The sequence below is a fragment of the Megascapheus bottae genome, chromosome 8 (assembly GCF_031878675.1).
Source record: "Megascapheus bottae isolate mThoBot1 chromosome 8, mThoBot2.hap1, whole genome shotgun sequence".
NCBI lineage: Eukaryota > Metazoa > Chordata > Mammalia > Rodentia > Geomyidae > Megascapheus > Megascapheus bottae.
Window position 1 is genome coordinate 11,092,655 of NC_143516.1, and position 18,078 is coordinate 11,110,732.

The window sequence follows — 18,078 nt, forward strand, 5'->3', positions numbered from 1 at the left end:
CGGGGCGGGGCCGAGATCGTGCGGCAGGGATCTCGCGGCCGGAGGCGGGGCCGGGGACTGGGCCGGGGCGGGGCCGAGATCGTGCGGCAGGGATCTCGCGGCCGGAGGTGGGGCCGGGGACTGGGCCGGGGGCCGGGCAGAGACCGTGCAGCAATCTCGCGGCAGGAGGCGGGGCCGGGGGCGGGACCGGGGGCGGGGCCGGCGCCCTGGCCAAGACCGTGCAGCAGGGATCGATCTCCCGGGCCCGGGCGGGAGACAGCGGGTGCCAGATCTCCTACACGCCGCCTCCTCCGTGATCTCTTGGCTGGGAAGCCGCGCGCCCTCGGGTCAGTTCTCTAGAAAAGGAATCCCATCTCTTCCGGAATGAAGAGGAATCTGCAGAAAGGTAACGAGGGGAGGGGGGCACCTGGATGATCACGAGTGAGGGGGAGAAGGGGGCGGTGGCGCGGGGCGTCCGGAGGCATCCGCCCGCTGTCCTGAAAGTTCATGAACCTCTGTTGGCATTTCCAGGCTCTGCGCTCGCGGGAGGCTCGGGACCCGCCCCACGGTGCACTTGGATTCTGTGGCTGATCTGCGGGCTGATCGCCTCGGAAACGGCAGGTGAGTTGAGATCCAGCCCCCGGGATCTCGGGGAGCCGGGCTTTCGGGCGGGGCGGCGCCGCGCCCCCACCCCAATCCCCCCACACCTAGCCCCTCCCACCCATTCCGGGACCCCTGGAGCGGATCTACACGCCGCTCTGCCACCCCCACCCTGCCCGGTCCCCAGCAGCTGGCCAGAAAAGTGGAAATAAATAACAGAAAAAAAAAAAAAACAAGGCCAGGAGTTTGGCCTAGTGGTTAAAGTGCTTGCCTAGCATGCATGAAGACCCGGGTTCGATTCCTCGGTACCACATACATAGAAAAAAGCCGGAAGTGGTGCTGAGGCTCAAGTGGTAGAGCTCTAGCCTTGAGAAAGTCCGAGGACAGTGCTCAGGCCCTGAGCTCAAGCCCAGCACTGGCAAAAAAAAAAAAAAAAAAAAAAACAGCGCTCGCCATTGACTTCCTGTAGGTGATACTGGAATCATCACCATTGTGATCTGGCACACACCCCAAACTGGTCTTCTTACTTAGACACGCACAACCCCCAAGTATCCCCAGCGGACTTTGCTTTTGAACTTCCTTCTCCCTTTAAAAAAATATTTATTTATTTGGCTGGTCGTGAGGCTTGAACTCTGGGCCTGGGCATTCTCCCTAAGCTCCTTTTGCTCATGGCTGGCACTCCACCACTTGAGCCATAGCACCGCTTCCAGCTTTTTTTCTTTTTTTTGAGTAATTGGAAATGGACTCTCATGGACTTTCCTGCCCAGGCTTGTCATAATTTGATTCTCAGATGTCAGCCCCCTGAGTGGCTAGGATGACAGGAGTGAGTCATGGGCACACTCTAGTCTTCTGGTGTCCAGAGACACCTCTAGTCTTCTGAACTTAGATTTGAGTATATCAAGGTTTCCCTGTTGGTGGAGGAGCTCATCTTCCTCCACGGTGTCCAAATGGCTTTGGGTGGCCCAGAAGTGACAGGAGGGAACAGTCCCCTTTGTTTGGGATCATTGCATCCTCCTTTGCTGTCCAGTGGGTTCTTTGGTTCATATAAGCAGACACATCATGAAGCCACAGGTGTGAGCCACCAATGAGGTGACCACACTGCACCATTGCTTGGAGTCACAGGCTAGTCTAGGCACAGGGCCCTAGTGGCAGGTACAGAGACATTAGTCATTCATGAGTTATCTGGGGGGCACCTTCAGAAATTATAAGAATAGAGCCTTAAGTAGTTACAATGTTGGTATTCTTGGCAGCTGTGGAAAGTTTCTTCCTGAAGGTCCCCCTGGACCTTCAGTACATGAGGACTGTGCAATGAGTCAGAAAGCCCCATGTCATGATGGAGGGTTGAAGTTCCTCCTCCTTTGAAACTGATCTCCACTTGAGAAATGACTCAGGGTGTGTTTGAGAAGTAGCTCCCTTTTGGAAACCTGGCACAGGAGCCAGCTTTTCTTAGAATAGCAGCCTCGGTTTCCTGAGCTGTAGATTTTGTCTTAATCAGTCCTATGCAGGACTAATTAGTCCTGTCTGGGTTCATGATATGTGTGCGGTCTGGAGAAATCTTGGGTTCTAGTACCCTGGGGTAATAGAGCCCTCTGGAGAGCAGGTCCCAGGCTGCAGCCACCATTCTAATTATATGGACCATTGTCCCCTCCCTGAGCACTCCATTTAGGGCCTTTCTATTAGGACTTTACTGCCCACCCTTCCCTATCACCAGCCCTAGTCTTAGGTGTTCAGTTTCACTGATCTTTTGACAATATAAGCACTTTGCTCATAGCTCTTCTTTGTATGCTTGGTGAGCAGCAGTCCTCTATGTTTTCCCATGGAGCAGAATGGACTTGATATGTTTCTAGACACATCTCATATTCTGTCCATTCTGCCTATGCCCTTGTCCGAAATTTTTTAAATTTCTTTTATTGTCAAGGTGTATGCAGAGGGGTTACCTGACATTTTCATGCAAAACCACCTGCTTATGAACACAGGTATCTGCCTGTGGGAGAGGATTGGTGGATGAGGTCTAGAAATAGGTGCTTTCTTGGCAGGCAGGAGCCTCTCTTCCTCCTCAAGCAATGGAGAAGCATCTGCATGTTACTACTACAGAAAAGGGCTCAGGAGAGATTTTAATTAATTTATTCTTTTTGCCAGCTCAAACTTCCTGAAGGATTTTCTTGGTGTCACAGTCGTGAGGGAGTGGTTGTCTCCAGGTTTCTTGCTCTTTATCTTAAACCTCATTCTGCCGGGGCCAACCGGCAGCAAACCAGGGTTCGCAGATTGGGGTTCCTGAAATCGGGGGCAAGGACTAGCAAGAAATAGAAGAGAGACAGACACACCGGGTCCGGGATGTCCGCAGTCCAGGTAAAGACTGCCGAGACTGCCGCGTTTATTTTCCACTCCCCCTTATTCCCTCCTCCAGACCCAGGGAACCTCCAGGTGTTACATTCATATGGTAATTCTCAGGTCATTTACATAGAATAGGGCCAGAAAACAATAAGACAATAAAACCATCATCTGATGCAAGTCAAGGTACAGTTTGATTCCACTCTGGCTCCCAACATATCCCCCGTTTTTTATTTTAAAAGAAACACAAGTGCAATTTTTACTCTTTTCTATACCCCTAATTTATCCTGTCACATTTTCCAAAAATGACTTTGGTCCCTTGGTCTAACGGGGATTGATGGGCGGAGATTCAACTTCTGTGACTTCTTCAAGCTGACTCAGGGGTGTTGTCTCTTTGCTTGACCAGGGACCTTAAGAAGCCTAGCCTGTTTTATCAAGGGGTTACAAGGATTAGATATTAGGAACAATAATTTACTCCAAACTAGAGATCATATTTGACATTTAACAACTGCACAAACCATCTTTGGCTACAATAGTGTAGCTTACATAGCACCCATTTGCAAAGGCTTTTTCTTGATTGTCTGGGGAACTAAATTTCTGCAACCTTAACAATGCTTCAGTTGTCAGATCTAAACAGATTAATAGAGACACAAGCCTCAGATCCACAAACTTTTCCTGAATTTGTGGCTGGTGTCAAAAATAAAAAATAAAAATTTCGCTCAATTAGGACTTTAAACTACCCACTATCACAGAAGATAGACAAGTTCCTGCCCAGTTATGAAAGGCACAGGCATTAGTAAGGCATGCTTACAAACTATTCTATGACCTCCCGGCTCTGATTAATTTGATTGGCCAAGCACAAGTGACTAAGATCTGACACCATCTCTGCCATCCAAGCAGAGGCTTTCGTGTCCCAGTAGTGTCTCTCCACACAGGGATAAACATGCCATTGGCATTTCACTTTGTTGGTTGCTGTACTTGAACTCGGGGCGTGGGCACTGTCTCTCAGCTCTCCAGCTCAAGGCTAGCACCCTACCACTATGAGTCCCGAGCTTGGTGCTTGAGTGCTTCCCCCCAGCTTTTCAGCTCAGAGCTAGCACTCTGCCACTTCAAGCTCCAAAGCAACTCTGTCCCAGCATCCTGCTGGCAGATTAGACACCACAGTCTCACAGGGACTTTGCTTTGCCCGGGCAGGCTCAAAGCTGAGGCTTTCAGATCAATGAGTCCTACAAAAGGCCACGTTACTCCAATTAAAGCAACAAGGTGGTCAACACAGAAATAGTCCCTAGCATGAGCTTACCTAGAACCTGGTAAAAGCCAAAGTTACATCTGAATAAGGATTGCTGTCCTTCTCCATGGGCTAGCTGGAAGTTGCTATAAGGTAACTTACAAGAGCAAGCTGAAATAGCAATTAAGCAATTACTTTGGTAGTCCTAATTTTCCTTTTATCTCTTTCTTTAAACATTTAAGACAACTTCACTTTCAAATATTGTTTAGAAACCCATTTCCAATGTTCTTAATAACTTTTACTGATACTGGCTTAAACAATTAACACCTTAGCCTTTATTTGCAATTGAAAAACCTTTAAGGGCACAAAGAACTCCTTCTGCCTTCAGGCCCCCTAAGGCCCAAGGCACTCCTCTTGCCTTTTAGAAAAAAGGGCTCTTTTGCAGTTTAGATTACTGTCTAGAACTCCAACAACAGTTTAAACTCAAATAACAGTTTTTCCCTAATTCAAGAACTATAGACATCAGTGCACCAAAAGTCTAAGTCTGGACTTAGTTTCCTCTCCTTTTTAAAATACACCCAATAGCATGGAGATAAACCTTTAAACATTCCTTTAAAATACTAATCACATTATCCACATTTTACCATCAGATTTCTAGTATCAGTTTGCAAGAAAGGACAGGCAAAGTTTCTGACGTTAATGAACAATTTTACATTTAAATCTCTAATACATGTTTCCAAACTTTAACTTAAAGTAATAAATCCCAAATTCCCTAACACCTCTGTGCTGAACAGGATACAATGTTTACAATGTAAACAGCTGTATGTCCTGCAATAAAATGCAGATTTCAGGATCTAGAAAAATATTTACCAGTTTTTCTTTAAGACAATACAATAATTCTTTGAGACATTGTAAAACATTCAAACCTAATATTTTTGTTGAAGTTTTAAGCTTAGATTTACCCAATTGTCTTTGTGTTTAAGTATAAATTTATCCATTGTTTTATACAGCATGCTGACAATTTAACCTTGAACATGTTCACTCACTCATTCACACACATTCATACTCAAAGATCATAAAGCACGCAAAATTAATATCAGCCATTCAATTTCTGGAAGTTTGTGTCAAGAGAGTTTTGCCAATTTTACTCTTACAGGTGAGAACCAGGTTCAAAACAAAACTTTTTGCAAGGCAACTTGGCTGGAATTTATTTTTCCAGGGCTTGTTACAACTGCAGACATGGGGGAGTGGCCATGCTAGGACCAGAAATGTTCAAATAAATAACAAGGATGTGTGTTGAGTACGCACAGAAAAACCGTAAGGATCCATACTTAGAATTGGTACCAATTTTAAAGTCAAAACTGGACAAGGAAAAATATGTAACACGAACAGGACAGAGAAACGGAGACTTTTAAATAATCAGACATTGACATATAACAAGAAAATTGGACTCAATCAGATACACTTAACACACAAAAAAAAACATGAGCTCGAATGTTTTCACCAAACAGTTATTTTTAGATTTAGACATGTCTTGCTGGTGGGACTCTCAGGTATGCCTTGTTATCGACAAGAAACTCAGAAGGGGAGGGCGGTCAAGGTGTCCCTTGACCACCCAGGCCTCTGTTTTAGGCCCACAGTGCACCTTTTCAAACAAACAAACAAAAATAAAATAAAATAAAATAAAACGCAGACATACAAGGGGGTCGGCCGACTTCTACTTACCTCTGGAGGCCTTTGCTTTTCACCTGGGCATCTTTTACAAAAAAGGTTATTAAGAAGAGGGCTGGTGGGGCCGGGAGTTTGGCCTAGTGGTTAAAGTGCTTGCCTAGCATGCACGAAGACCCGGGTTCGATTCCTCGGTACCACATACATAGAAAAAAGCCGGAAGTGGTGCTGAGGCTCAAGTGGTAGAGCTCTAGCCTTGAGAAAGTCCAAGGACAGTGCTCAGGCCCTGAGCTCAAGCCCAGAACTGGCAAAAAAAAAAAAAAAAAAAAGAAGAGGGCTGGTAAAGACAAAATAATGTCACATATTAAATTGTGTAGAGTCAATGAATATGTTAAAAGGTCCCTACATAATAGTAAAAGGAGGAGAAACACAGCTCATATGAATGTGTGGAACAAGTGGATCAGTAGCAGTCCCGATTGACATGCACAAATAACTCAGGTCCTTCCCACGTTGCAGGATGCACCACTGGAGGGTTGGGGGTGTAGGCCCAGTGAGTCGCTGCTTGGATGGCCACTGTCACTCTCCACGATCCGAACGCAGCGTTCAGGCAGCCAGCGGGCGTCATTTTCTCCTTGTGAAAAAACACATACATGCCCTCGACCCCAAATTAGAACAGGATCGGGTCCATGCCAAGCACCAGTTAGGGGATTCTTCCACTTTACTAAGGCAAAAGCATGCTGCTCTCTTTTTTCCCAGAATCGCTGAGCAGCAGATAAATTATTTGAATCCAAATTCAAAAAATTTAAAACAAATAAGGCATGATTAAGTATATTCACAGGGGTAGCAGGATATGACTCTCCTTTCTGTATTTTAGCAATTTGATGTTTTAATAATCCATTAGCTCTCTGCACGATGCCTTGACCTTGAGGATTGTAAGGAATGCCTGTAATATGAGTGATATTATAGGAATGGCAGAAGGATTGAAATGCTCGGCTTGCATAGCCAGGGCCATTATCTGTTTTTATTTGCGAGGGAATCCCCATCTCAGCAAAGCATCGAATGCAGTGAGAAATACAATGTTTAGTGGCTTCCCCAGCAAGGGGGGTGGCCAAGATAAAATTAGAATAAGTATCTACAGTAACATGAACATATTTTAATCGGCCAAATGATGGAACATGTGTGACATCCATCTGCCAAATGTGATTAGAAAGCAGTCCTCGTGGATTTATACCTAAATGGGGGGCTGGTGAAAAAGGGACACAGTTGGAGCAAGTCTTAACTATTTGTCGTGCTGCTTCTCTAGATAATTTAAACTGTCGGCGCAAGGCTCGACTGTTTTGATGGTGGATGGCATGTGACTGCTTAGCAAGTTCAACCTGAGTTAAGTAAACTCTGGTGGCGGAGTCAGTAACCGCATTGCCCTCACTTAAAGGGGTGGTTGCGAGAACAAAGCAAAGTTTGTACTTGGCGAAATTGAGTCTGGATATTGGAGTTAGTAGTTCCAATAAAGGGAACAGTTTCTATGACTTGAAGAGCACGAATTACATATTGACTGTCTGAGTATAAGTTAAAGGGCTCGTCTTGTAACAGGACGAGTGCTTGTAAAACAGCCTCTAATTCCACCTCTTGGGCGGAGGAAAAACCCGTAACCCAAGATTGAGTTTTCCCAGTGATGGTCAAAGCAGCCATTCCATTAGAGAATCCATCTGTAAATACCAAAGCGGCAGAAGATAAAGGCGAGGCCTGTACTATGGAAGGAAATAGAAACGTATGACACGCAGCAAATTGGAGAAGTTTGTTAGACAGGTAGTGATGCAAAATTTTTCCCGTATAATTGGCCCAAGCAATGGCCCAAGGATCGCAATGGGCGAATAGCCAACTTGTTGTTGTAGATTATATGGGACACATATAAAATGAGATTCCTGACCTAAATATTTACGGGAATCCACTCGGCACATATGTATCAGATTAGCTACCAATTCGTAGTAGGGGGTCAGCACTTTGCCGGGTGTTGATGGTAGATAAAGCCATAAAAGTGGGCCATCCTGCCACAATACAGCAGTTGGGGAGTGAGAAGTAGCTAAAATGTAAACTCCCCATGGTTTAGAATAGTCACAATAGGTCACTTGTTGCTGGGAAATTGCCTTTTCTACAATTTGGATGGCCCTCCTGGCGTCAGGATTTAATTCGCGCAAGGATGTAGGGTTGGTATCTCCTTTTAAGTGATCAAAGAGGGGTTTTAACTCTCCTGTGGAGAGCTTTAGATAAGGCCGAAGCCAATTTATATCTCCTAAGAATTGCTGAAAATCATGAAGAGTTCTTAAGTGTGAAGTTTTTAATTGTATTTTTTGGCTTTTAAAATAGTGTGGGCCTAATATATGGCCTAGATATGTAAAAGGGGGGTGTTCCTGAACCTTTTCAGCTGCTATTATAAGGCCAAAGAGGCTCAGATCTTGCTTTAGTTGTCCAAAGGCTTGTCGTACGACGATAGGGTCAGAACAAGCCAACAAGATGTCATCCATATAATGAACAATATAAACAGAAGAAAATTTTTCACGAGTGGAAGAAATGGCTCTAGCTACAAAACTTTGACATAAAGTTGGGCTATTTGCCATGCCCTGTGGAAGCACAAGCCAGTGATATCGCTTCATGGGTTCTTTAAAATTAACAGAGGGGATGCTGAAGGCAAAGCGCTTACAGTCTTGAGGCGCCAGGGGTATAGTATAGAAACAATCCTTCAAATCTATAATAATCTTATAAGTATCCTTTGGGATTGCCATGGGTGAAGGCAAGCCAGGCTGTAGGGCCCCCATCAGTTCCATTGTTGCGTTCACCTTTCTCAAATCCTGTAACAGCCTCCATTTACCTGACTTTTTCTTTATAACAAAAATTGGAGAATTCCATGGAGAGTTAGAAGGGGCCACATGTCCCAAGTCCAGCTGTTCCTGTACCAGCTGCTGAACTGCAATGATCTTTTCTAGAGAAAGAGGCCACTGTTCGACCCATACCGGTTCTTCAGAGAGCCAATTTATGGGATCAGCATGAGGGGCAGGACAAACTACAGCCCCCGTTAAAGAATACCCTAATCCTTGTCTCGTAGGGTGAGAGTGGGGTTGGAGTGGCTCTAGCTCCCCCTGTGCTGCTCAGCCTAGTCCCCTAAAGGGGAGGAGGCCTTGATCAAGTAACTGCTTAGTGACCGCAGCACTAGGACTACACATATACACTCCCATTTTTTCCATGATATCACGACCCCATAAATTAATTGGCAGATGATCCAAGACAAATGGCTGAAAATGACCAGAGTGCCCTTCCTCATCTCTCCAAACAAGGATTGCACTGCTCTGCTGTGGGTCAGTTGCTTGCCCAACCCCCTGTAGGGAAGTCATAGAGGTTGTCAGGGGCCATTGGGCTGGCCAATGTTTTTTAGATATCACAGACACATCTGCTCCAGTGTCTAATATTCCTTTAAAGGGCTTTTCTTGTATAAATATAGTCATCTCAGGCCTCTCTTGTTTTATGCTTTGTACCCAATAGATATCAGAAGATCTAAATCCTCTCTGTCCATATGGGGAATTAGCAGTCTCCCCGGGAGGTAAAGGCACAAGTATTAGTTGTGCTAATTTTTGACCGGCTGGGATCGATACCACGTGTTTCGGGGCAGAGGCCATAACTTTGATTTCTCCAGTAAAATCCTAGTCAATTTTGCCAGGTGTAATCTGTATCCCTTTAAGGGCTGAGCTACTTCACCCTAACAGCAATCCAGCCACTCCCGGGGGAATGGGGCCGAAGACCCCCGTGGGGAGAGCTTGTGTCCCCATCTCTGGGGTCAATACTGAGCAGGTGGAGGAACAGAGGTCCAATCCTGCACTGCCTGGGGTGGCACGGAGGAGGCTGGAGACTGATCTTGGGGGGTTGTTAGAAGATGCACTTGTGGCCGAGAAGAGGGAGGGACTGCCCCATGGTTTTGCGGGGCCAGGGGCTGGCCCCTTCTCCAGTTTCCCAAAAACGGGCGGCCATTGCGATTTGTTGCTGACTTGCAATCATTAGCCCAGTGCTTCCCTTTACCACAGCGTGGACATGTGCCAGGTGATTTTTCTCTCTTTTGCCTGGCCTGGCGTGGGCATTGCGTCATCCAATGTCCTATTTGTCCACAAGAAAAGCAACGCCCTGGGGGTCTAGCATCCCAAGAATGCCGCTGACCTCTATATTTTAGAAACTCAGTAACAGTCTTTCCTTGAGGAGTGGTGGCTAAAGTAAGGCCTTGTACATGGGAGGGTCCAATATCAGCACACAGTGAAATAAAGTCCGTGATTCCTCCCTTATTCCTATGGGGTCTATAGCCGCCTGACAGGCGGCGTTGGCATTTTCATAGGCTATGTGTCTAACTATAATCCTCCTTGCATTCTCATCTTGTACTAGGCGGTCTGCAGTCTCCATTAATCGAGACAAGAATTCTAGATAAGGTTCATTCGGTCCCTGTTTAACTTCTACTACATTTTTTGTATGATTGGAATTGCGTAACCTTTTCCAAGCCTCTTTTGCCGCAGCATTTATTTGCAAATAGGCCTCCTTTGCATAACCCAATTGATCTTCGGTGTTTTTATAGGTTCCCTCTCCTAACAACTGATCAACAGTGTAAGGCAGGTTCTTAGACCTATTTGTTTCAATTTTAGCCCGACACTGTGCAGTGAACTCTGTCTCCCATAATAAGTACTCTCCTGCACTAAGGCATGCTCTGGCAAGCCGCTTCCAGTCATTTGGGCATGCAATACCAGCACATGCGGCCTCCAATATTACTTGAGTAAAAGGGGCAGTTGGCCCATATTGGGAGCAGGCACTCTTTAAATCCTGTAATAGTTTAACAGGAACAGGTTGATGGTATACTTGTTCATCATGATCAACTAAACTAGGGAAGCATCGAGGCCCTGAAATATCTTCCCTCTCTCTAGCAGCCTGAGTCAGGTTTAATTGCGATGCACTGTGCCTGGTTGTAGTGCCTGTTAAAAGGGACTTGTTGCTAGGGCCTTTAGGCTTGCCTAAAAGGCCGTAAGGCTGCAGCCGGAGGCGGTGGGTGTGAGGGGTAAGGTTTAGAATCAGACACCATAGTGGCCTGAGGGTCATCTTTCTTTCCTACTTCTGGGGGGGCTCTCTGCTCCATCCCCATTTTCGATAGAAAATGTAGCATTTCTTCTAACTTCTTCTCTATCGTAGCCACCCGGCCCTCCATTGACTCATCATAACTTTCCTCCTTGATATTCAAACCTGAAATCTGATACTCAATATCTACTGGTTGTTGTTCCCTTTTCAAGATCTCACTTAGACTCTCTTGGGCTGCGGCGTATGGCTCAGCCTCAGGTTTTTCAGAAGGGTCCTTTAACTCATAAAGTTCCCTTAATTCAAGATTAAGTTCAGCATTTTCATGTAGAGGATCTATGCATTCACTTACTATATTCCATACATCAATAGCCTCTACTGGGGTCTTTTCGGGGCCATATACATTATAATATTCTTGAATTCTTTTTCCCATCTGCTGCCAGGTTTTTTGGAATTCCTCCTCTATAAACCTCGGGCATGCCTCCTCGACAAACTGTAGGAAGCTCCGAAGCACCCCTTTTTCCACCCACGTTCCATGGGCTTCAAGTAGGCCTGTTAAGATCGGTACATATGACCTATGGCTATTAACTTGACCCATAATTTTTACTCCTGACTATACACTCTCTTAATAGTCCTACGATGTGTTACTCACCACAGGGAGGGGTCCTTCACCTTCGTCCCAGATTTTCAGGGTCCCTGTTCGGGCGCCAGATGCCGGGGCCAACCGGCAGCAAACCAGGGTTCGCAGATTGGGGTTCCTGAAATCGGGGGCAAGGACTAGCAAGAAATAGAAGAGAGACAGACACACCGGGTCCGGGATGTCCGCAGTCCAGGTAAAGACTGCCGAGACTGCCGCGTTTATTTTCCACTCCCCCTTATTCCCTCCTCCAGACCCAGGGAACCTCCAGGTGTTACATTCATATGGTAATTCTCAGGTCATTTACATAGAATAGGGCCAGAAAACAATAAGACAATAAAGCCATCATCTGATGCAAGTCAAGGTACAGTTTGATTCCACTCTGGCTCCCAACATCATTCTATGTCCTTCTTCCTCACAGATGCTCATACTCTTTCCTATAATATCACTACTGTTTGGGGCCAGCGGTGGTATGAAGCACATGGTCAAGTGGACCAACAAACATTCCTTTACTACAACAGTAGCACTGGCACGTGCATACCTGTGGGTCCACTGGGGAAGAAAGTGAGTGAAGCCAAAGCTTGGACAGAGCAACCTGAAATTCTGAAACAGGTGGGAGACATGCTCCAACGACTACCTCCTCCCAATAAATTGGGGGATGCTACAGCCAAGTGTAAGTTCCAAATGGGAGCAGGTATTGTAGTAGATAAAGGGAATTCATTACATTTGTGTAAAAACAACAGCTGGATGTTGATTCCATCCAAGAAGTACAGCGTTAAGGCTGTAATGTGGAAAATAGAGGGCAGAACAGATACAAGGGGGAAAAGACTGGACACTGATGGATCATGCCTATAATTCTAGCTACTTCAGAGGCTAAGATTTGAGCATGTCAGTTTGAAGATAGCCCCAACAGAAAAGCCTGAGAGACTATCTCCAATTAATTGGCAAAATGCTGGGCTAGAGATTTAGCCCAAGAGATAAAGCACTAGCCATGAGGTGAGATGAGAGGAAGTCAAGCTAGAGAGGGAGGTCATGGGTTCAAGACTCAGTACCAGGAAGAAAGAAGGAGGGAGGAGAAGAAGGAGGGAAGGAAGAAAAGGAATGGATTTGTCAAGACGAGAGTCTGATCTCTTTCCATCCCTTTCCCATGACCAGATCCCCACACCCTAATGGGCAGAATGACTTGTGAATCTGATGGCAACGGAAAAATCAACGGGTCCTGTCAGTTTAGCTACAATGGGCAGATATTCCTCCACTTTGACTCCAAAAGCCATCAATGGACAGAGGACCATCTTGAATCCAGCTGGATAAAAAACATTTTGGAAGAGAAGACATCTATGACCAACTTCTTCTACAGGACCTTAGAAGGAGACTGTACAAGCTGGTTGAAGCAGTTTTTGGGTCCCTGGGCAGAAATGCTGCAGCCCACAGGTAAATTGGCAGGAGTATGTGTGTGTGTGTGTGTGTGTGTGTGTGTGTGTGTGTGTGTGTGTTGTGTGCATGTGTAAGTAATCACTCATGGCCAGAGGTATAATATTCCCATCTCTTGTCTTATCTCCTTGACATCTCATTCTCACTGCACACACTCGTTTTGATCAATGTCACCCTTTTTCTCCATTTACTGTGATGGCTCAATGGTCCCCACACTGCAGGCATCATTCTCCTTCCCACTTCTGGCTTTTTCTGTGTATGTGTTACTAAGGAATCAAACCTCAGTCTTCACGCATGTTAGGCAAGCACTGTACCACTAGGCCACACTCTCATCCCATTAACTGACCCATTTCTACAAAGCTTTCAGAACAACCTTCCATGGGGGGAGGGAAAGCAGGAGAAAAAATGAGGGAGGGGGTAACACTATTTGAAAAGAAATGTACTCATTGCCTTACTTTTTATTATTAAAAGTTTTTATTAACACCGAGTTTTTATATTTCAAATGTCATGTTCTACAAATAAGTATTCAAGAAAAAACTCTATATGCAATTACTGGCATATAAACTTAAGCACATAATTAAAATTCATCTTAGTCTTTGTATGTCATGGATACATATCAATCCATATAATATATCAATATATGTCTATATAACTTACTATAGAATATATATCTTATCATAGACTTATATGTCTATATAGATATATTTATATCTCCAAATTCATGTCAATGACCAGAGTACCTAAGCATTGAGTCATCGATCTTGTATTCTTTAGATCTAATATCCACATATCAAGGAGACCATGTGCCTTTTGTTCCTTTAATCTTGGCTTATCTCACGCAACATGATTTGCTTTAGTCTTATCTGCTTCCAAGCAAGTGCCATTATTTTATCTTGTCTGGTCTATGTACAATTCCATTGTATATATGTACCACATTTCTTGTATCCATTCATCTGTAATGGGCCATCTGGGTTGTTTCCATTACTTGGCTATTGTGAATAGTGCAGAGATGAACATGGCTGTGCCATGATAAGGTGTCCTTATCATACCCTCGGTTATGATGCTCAGAGTAGATGCCCAGGAGTGGTATGGCTGGGTCATATGGAAGGCCTGTTTTTGTTTTTGTTTTTTGAGGAAACTCCAAATTGCTTTCCAGAATGGCTGAACTACTTTACATTCCACCAGCAATTCAGTAGGTTTCCTCTTTTTCCACATCCCTGCCAGCATTTGTCATTGTCTGAGTTCAAAATGTTCACCATTCTGATTGGGGTAAGGTGGTATCTTAGGGTTGCTTTTATTTGCGTTTCTTTTATGACCATAGATGATAAGCATTTTCTCATATGTTTTTCTGCCATTTTAACCTCTTCTTTTGATAAGTCTCTCTTTAGCTCCCTTGCCCATTTAGCAATTGGTTTGTTGGGTTTGGGGGGGATTAGTTTCTTGAGTTCCCTGTAGATATTGGGTATTAAGCCTTTGTCTGATGTATTATAGGTCATTACATGACTTTTGTAACTGTAACCCCTCTTTACATCACCTTTACAATATTTTTTTTCCAGTCCTAGGTAAGAGTTCAGAGCCTTATAGGATTGTCCTTGGACTTTCTCAAGGCTAGGGCTCTACCACTTGAGTCTCAGCACCACTTCTGGCTTTTTTCTATGTATGTGGTACTGAGGAATCAAACCTGAATCTTTGTGCATGCTAGGCAAGCACTCTACCACTAGGCCAAACTCTGGCCTACAATAAAATTTTTTTAAAAATTTAAAGAACTTACTCCCATGCCAGCTCCTGAGGCTCACCTCTACCACAATTTTCATGGCTCACCTCCTCTTCTGCCAGCAGACAAGATAAGTTACATTCTCACTCTGGCTTCTCCCGTGAGCTCCTTAAGAACAGAAAGCAGTCTTCTCTCTCTCTCTCAGCAGATAATAGCAGGATAGAATGGTACATATTGCTAAGTTACTTGAGGCAGCAGAAGCTAGACCTGTCACTTTTAAGATTTGGATCTGACTAGAAGCTGGGAGTGTGACCTAGTGATAGAGTGCTAGCCTAGCATGTATGAAGACTGGGGATCGATTCCTCAGTACCACATACATAGAAAAAAGCTGGAAGTGGTGCTGTGGTTTAAGTGGTAGAGCTCTACCCTTGAGAAAGCCCAAGGACAGTGCTCAGACCCTGAATTCAAGCCCCAGGACTGGCACAAAAAATGATTTGGAAACTAGACAAGAACTGACCTTCGGGGCCGGGAGTTTGGCCTAGTGGTTAAAGTGCTTGCCTAGCATGCATGAAGACCCGGGTTCAATTCCTCGGTACCACATACATAGAAAAAAGCCGGAAGTGGTGCTGAGGCTCAAGTGGTAGAGCTCTAGCCTTGAGAAAGCCCAAGGACAGTGCTCAGACCCTGAATTCAAGCCCCAGGACTGGCACAAAAAATGATTTGGAAACTAGACAAGAACTGACCTTTGGGGCCGGGAGTTTGGCCTAGTGGTTAAAGTGCTTGCCTAGCATGCATGAAGACCCGGGTTCAATTCCTCGGTACCACATACATAGAAAAAAGCCGGAAGTGGTGCTGAGGCTCAAGTGGTAGAGTTCTAGCCTTGAGAAAGTCCAAGGACAGTGCTCAGGCCCTGAGCTCAAGCCCAGGACTGGCAAAAAAAAAAAAAAAGAACTGACCTTCATGTTTCCATTTCAGATCCACCAACTCCAAACAGATCCTCAAGGAACACACTCAGCAGCTATTACCTGATACTCCTCGCCTTTGCCATCTTATTCGTCTACTAAGGTGAGACTGTGAGTTAACAGATCTTTGGACAAAATTTAAAGGGAGGAAAGGGGCAGATGGGTGAAGAGTGAGGACATGAAAGTGAAATCCTGGTGTCCTACCTCTGTCCCTCAACTGAATCTTCTGACAGGACACACATCCTAGCACTTGATAGCAATATCTTGGGCCTGCCCAGTGATGATATCAGAAATGTTTCCTGTCACAGACCTGTGGGAAAGGGATGAGACCTCTGTCAAGATATTCCTTTCGATCCTAAATGAGTTTAGCAAAATTAGCCTCCTTCAGACCAGATGCCTAATTGGGAGTGCCTGCTAATACTTGTGTGGAAACAGTAGGAACATTAAAAAAAATGGAAACTATCCAAATTTGAGTGATAACAGAATGGGAGCTCTGTACTTGATGTGAAGAGGAGGGAGGCTAGTCAATGTCTCATTTCCAAGCTAGGCAACTGACCCAGCTTGGAAGCAGAAGTTCAGGGCCACACTCTAATGGAATGTGGTGTTAGGTCCGGCAGTTGAGGTAGGAAGTTAAAAGTCAAGTTGGCCCAGGATTAAGCCAGAAGGAAGCCAAATCTCTGGATACCCTGAGAATCCAGGCTCAGCCCTGAGACACTGATCCTGACATCCAGCCTGCTATAGGTGTTAGATCCTGAACCAGCTCTCTTCAGAGCAGTTAATTCCACAGATAGAGATTATGCTGTGGCTGGTATCAAGTGCTTCCCCAGCTGAGCTGACCAGGAATACATGAGGTAGAGACAGGACTATGATGTCAGAGCTTTGTGGTTAAGTAGAGGTTGAGAGAAAATGGGGGGTGTCTGTTTGCAGCCCTCTTTAATGTCAAGAGAACCAGGAAGCAGATCCTTCTCTATGGTCTAGCCACCCCGTAGAGCAGAGCCTAAGTCAGGGAGCCAATCAGTCAGGCTTGAGCACTACAATCCGTAAGAGGCCCTGGAGCTGAATCTGGGATATGGCAAAAAAAAAAAAAAAAGGAGGAAGTGAAAACAGCTATAAGAATGAGAAGTGATGGGCGCCAAGGAGACACATGACAGTGAGGGGGAGCTCCGAGATAAGAAAGATCACTCAGGAACTTGAAATAATAAGTTCGTTTCTTTGTTTGATTATAAAGATTGAAGAATGCCAAATGCCAAAGTCACACCAGATGGAATAAAAGGCCCGAAATGACATCTGAAGACGGAGGTTCAAAGCCAGTGGAGTGGAAAGCCCATGAGATTCATCTCCAATTAATCACAGAAAAAGTTGGAAATGGCTTTGTAGCTCAAGTGGGAGAGTGCTAGCTTTGAGAAAAAGGACCTCAGGGACATCTTTTCCTGTTCTAGGAACACCATTAGCCCATTGTAAGTCAGACTCTTCTGACTGGTGCTTTAACTCTCTTCACCACACGCCTTTCCTGTCCTGCTGAGACTCAAAGAGCCAAGGAAAGACTATAACTTCAACACCTCAGGCCTTTTATTCTATTCTGTGTTATTTTTACTCAGCATTTTCTTAACAGGTTAGGCCATTTTCTCCTGTTGCTAAATGATGGGGTTGGGCTCCTAATAGCTTTGAACAAGAAATCTCAAAAAGTACAACAGATTCTACCTTCTGTATTGGTTGGTTATACTTGAATACTTGAATCTCTGAATAACACCTGGGTATTATAACTGATATTTGCATGGTAGACTTGAAAACTTATATGGATATGTGTGTGTCTATATGTGTATATTTATGTTCATATCTATCTGTCTATTTGACTATCTGCCTAGCTATGGATATATATATATATATATATATATATATATATATATATATGGTGCCTCTGTATCTATTATATCATGCTATTTCTTTTTTTTAAATATTCTAAATTATTTTATTCTAAATCATGCTATTTCTGCAAGTGATTTAGTATTAATATTTTGATATCAGCTATTTCTCTAGCATTGCTCTTTTTTAGTTTGTTTTTAAACTCAGGGCTTAAACTCAGGATCTGGACATTTCCTCTGAGATTTTGTGTTCAAGAGTATAACCCTCTAACCAAGACGGGTGAGGGGGGGGGGAAATGGGTACCAAGACATGTGAAAGGGTATCAATGTATGTGAATTAATGCACCTTCTATCTGGCAAATATCATGTAACCCTTTTACTAATTACAATAAAAAAAATCTACATAAAAAAAAAGAGTATAACCCTCTACCACTTGAGCCATTGCTCTGCTGCTGGTTCTTTGGCAGCTAATTAGAGTAAGATTCTCACAGACTTTCCTATCCAGCCTGGCTTCAAATCTTGATTCTCAGATCCCAGGCTCCTGAGTAACTAGAATACTAGGTTCTAGCTAC

The 18,078-nt window shown here is 44.5% G+C and overlaps 1 protein-coding gene across 1 annotated transcript; it reads left to right on the plus strand.

The window, feature by feature from the left end:
* Positions 1 to 410: 410 nt before the first annotated feature.
* LOC150059535 (UL16-binding protein 3-like) lies at positions 411 to 17,499 on the plus strand. The gene is made up of 5 exons (XM_090337746.1): positions 411 to 600; positions 11,959 to 12,210; positions 12,693 to 12,968; positions 15,658 to 15,747; positions 16,873 to 17,499. The coding sequence occupies exons 1-4, from the start codon at positions 411 to 413 to the stop codon at positions 15,744 to 15,746; spliced, it is 807 nt and encodes a 268-aa protein (XP_090193872.1). The 3' UTR covers position 15,747; positions 16,873 to 17,499.
* The last annotated feature ends 579 nt before the right edge of the window (positions 17,500 to 18,078 follow it).

Coding starts and splice junctions, on each gene's coding strand:
- LOC150059535 (XM_090337746.1), top strand. CDS start 411: ATGATCACGAGTGAGGGGGAGAAGGGGGCGGTGGCGCGGGGCGTCCGG. Junction 12,211..12,692: donor GGGGGATGCTACAGCCAAGT/GTAAGTTCCAAA, acceptor TCCCATGACCAG/ATCCCCACACCCTAATGGGC. Junction 12,969..15,657: donor AGAAATGCTGCAGCCCACAG/GTAAATTGGCAG, acceptor TTTCCATTTCAG/ATCCACCAACTCCAAACAGA.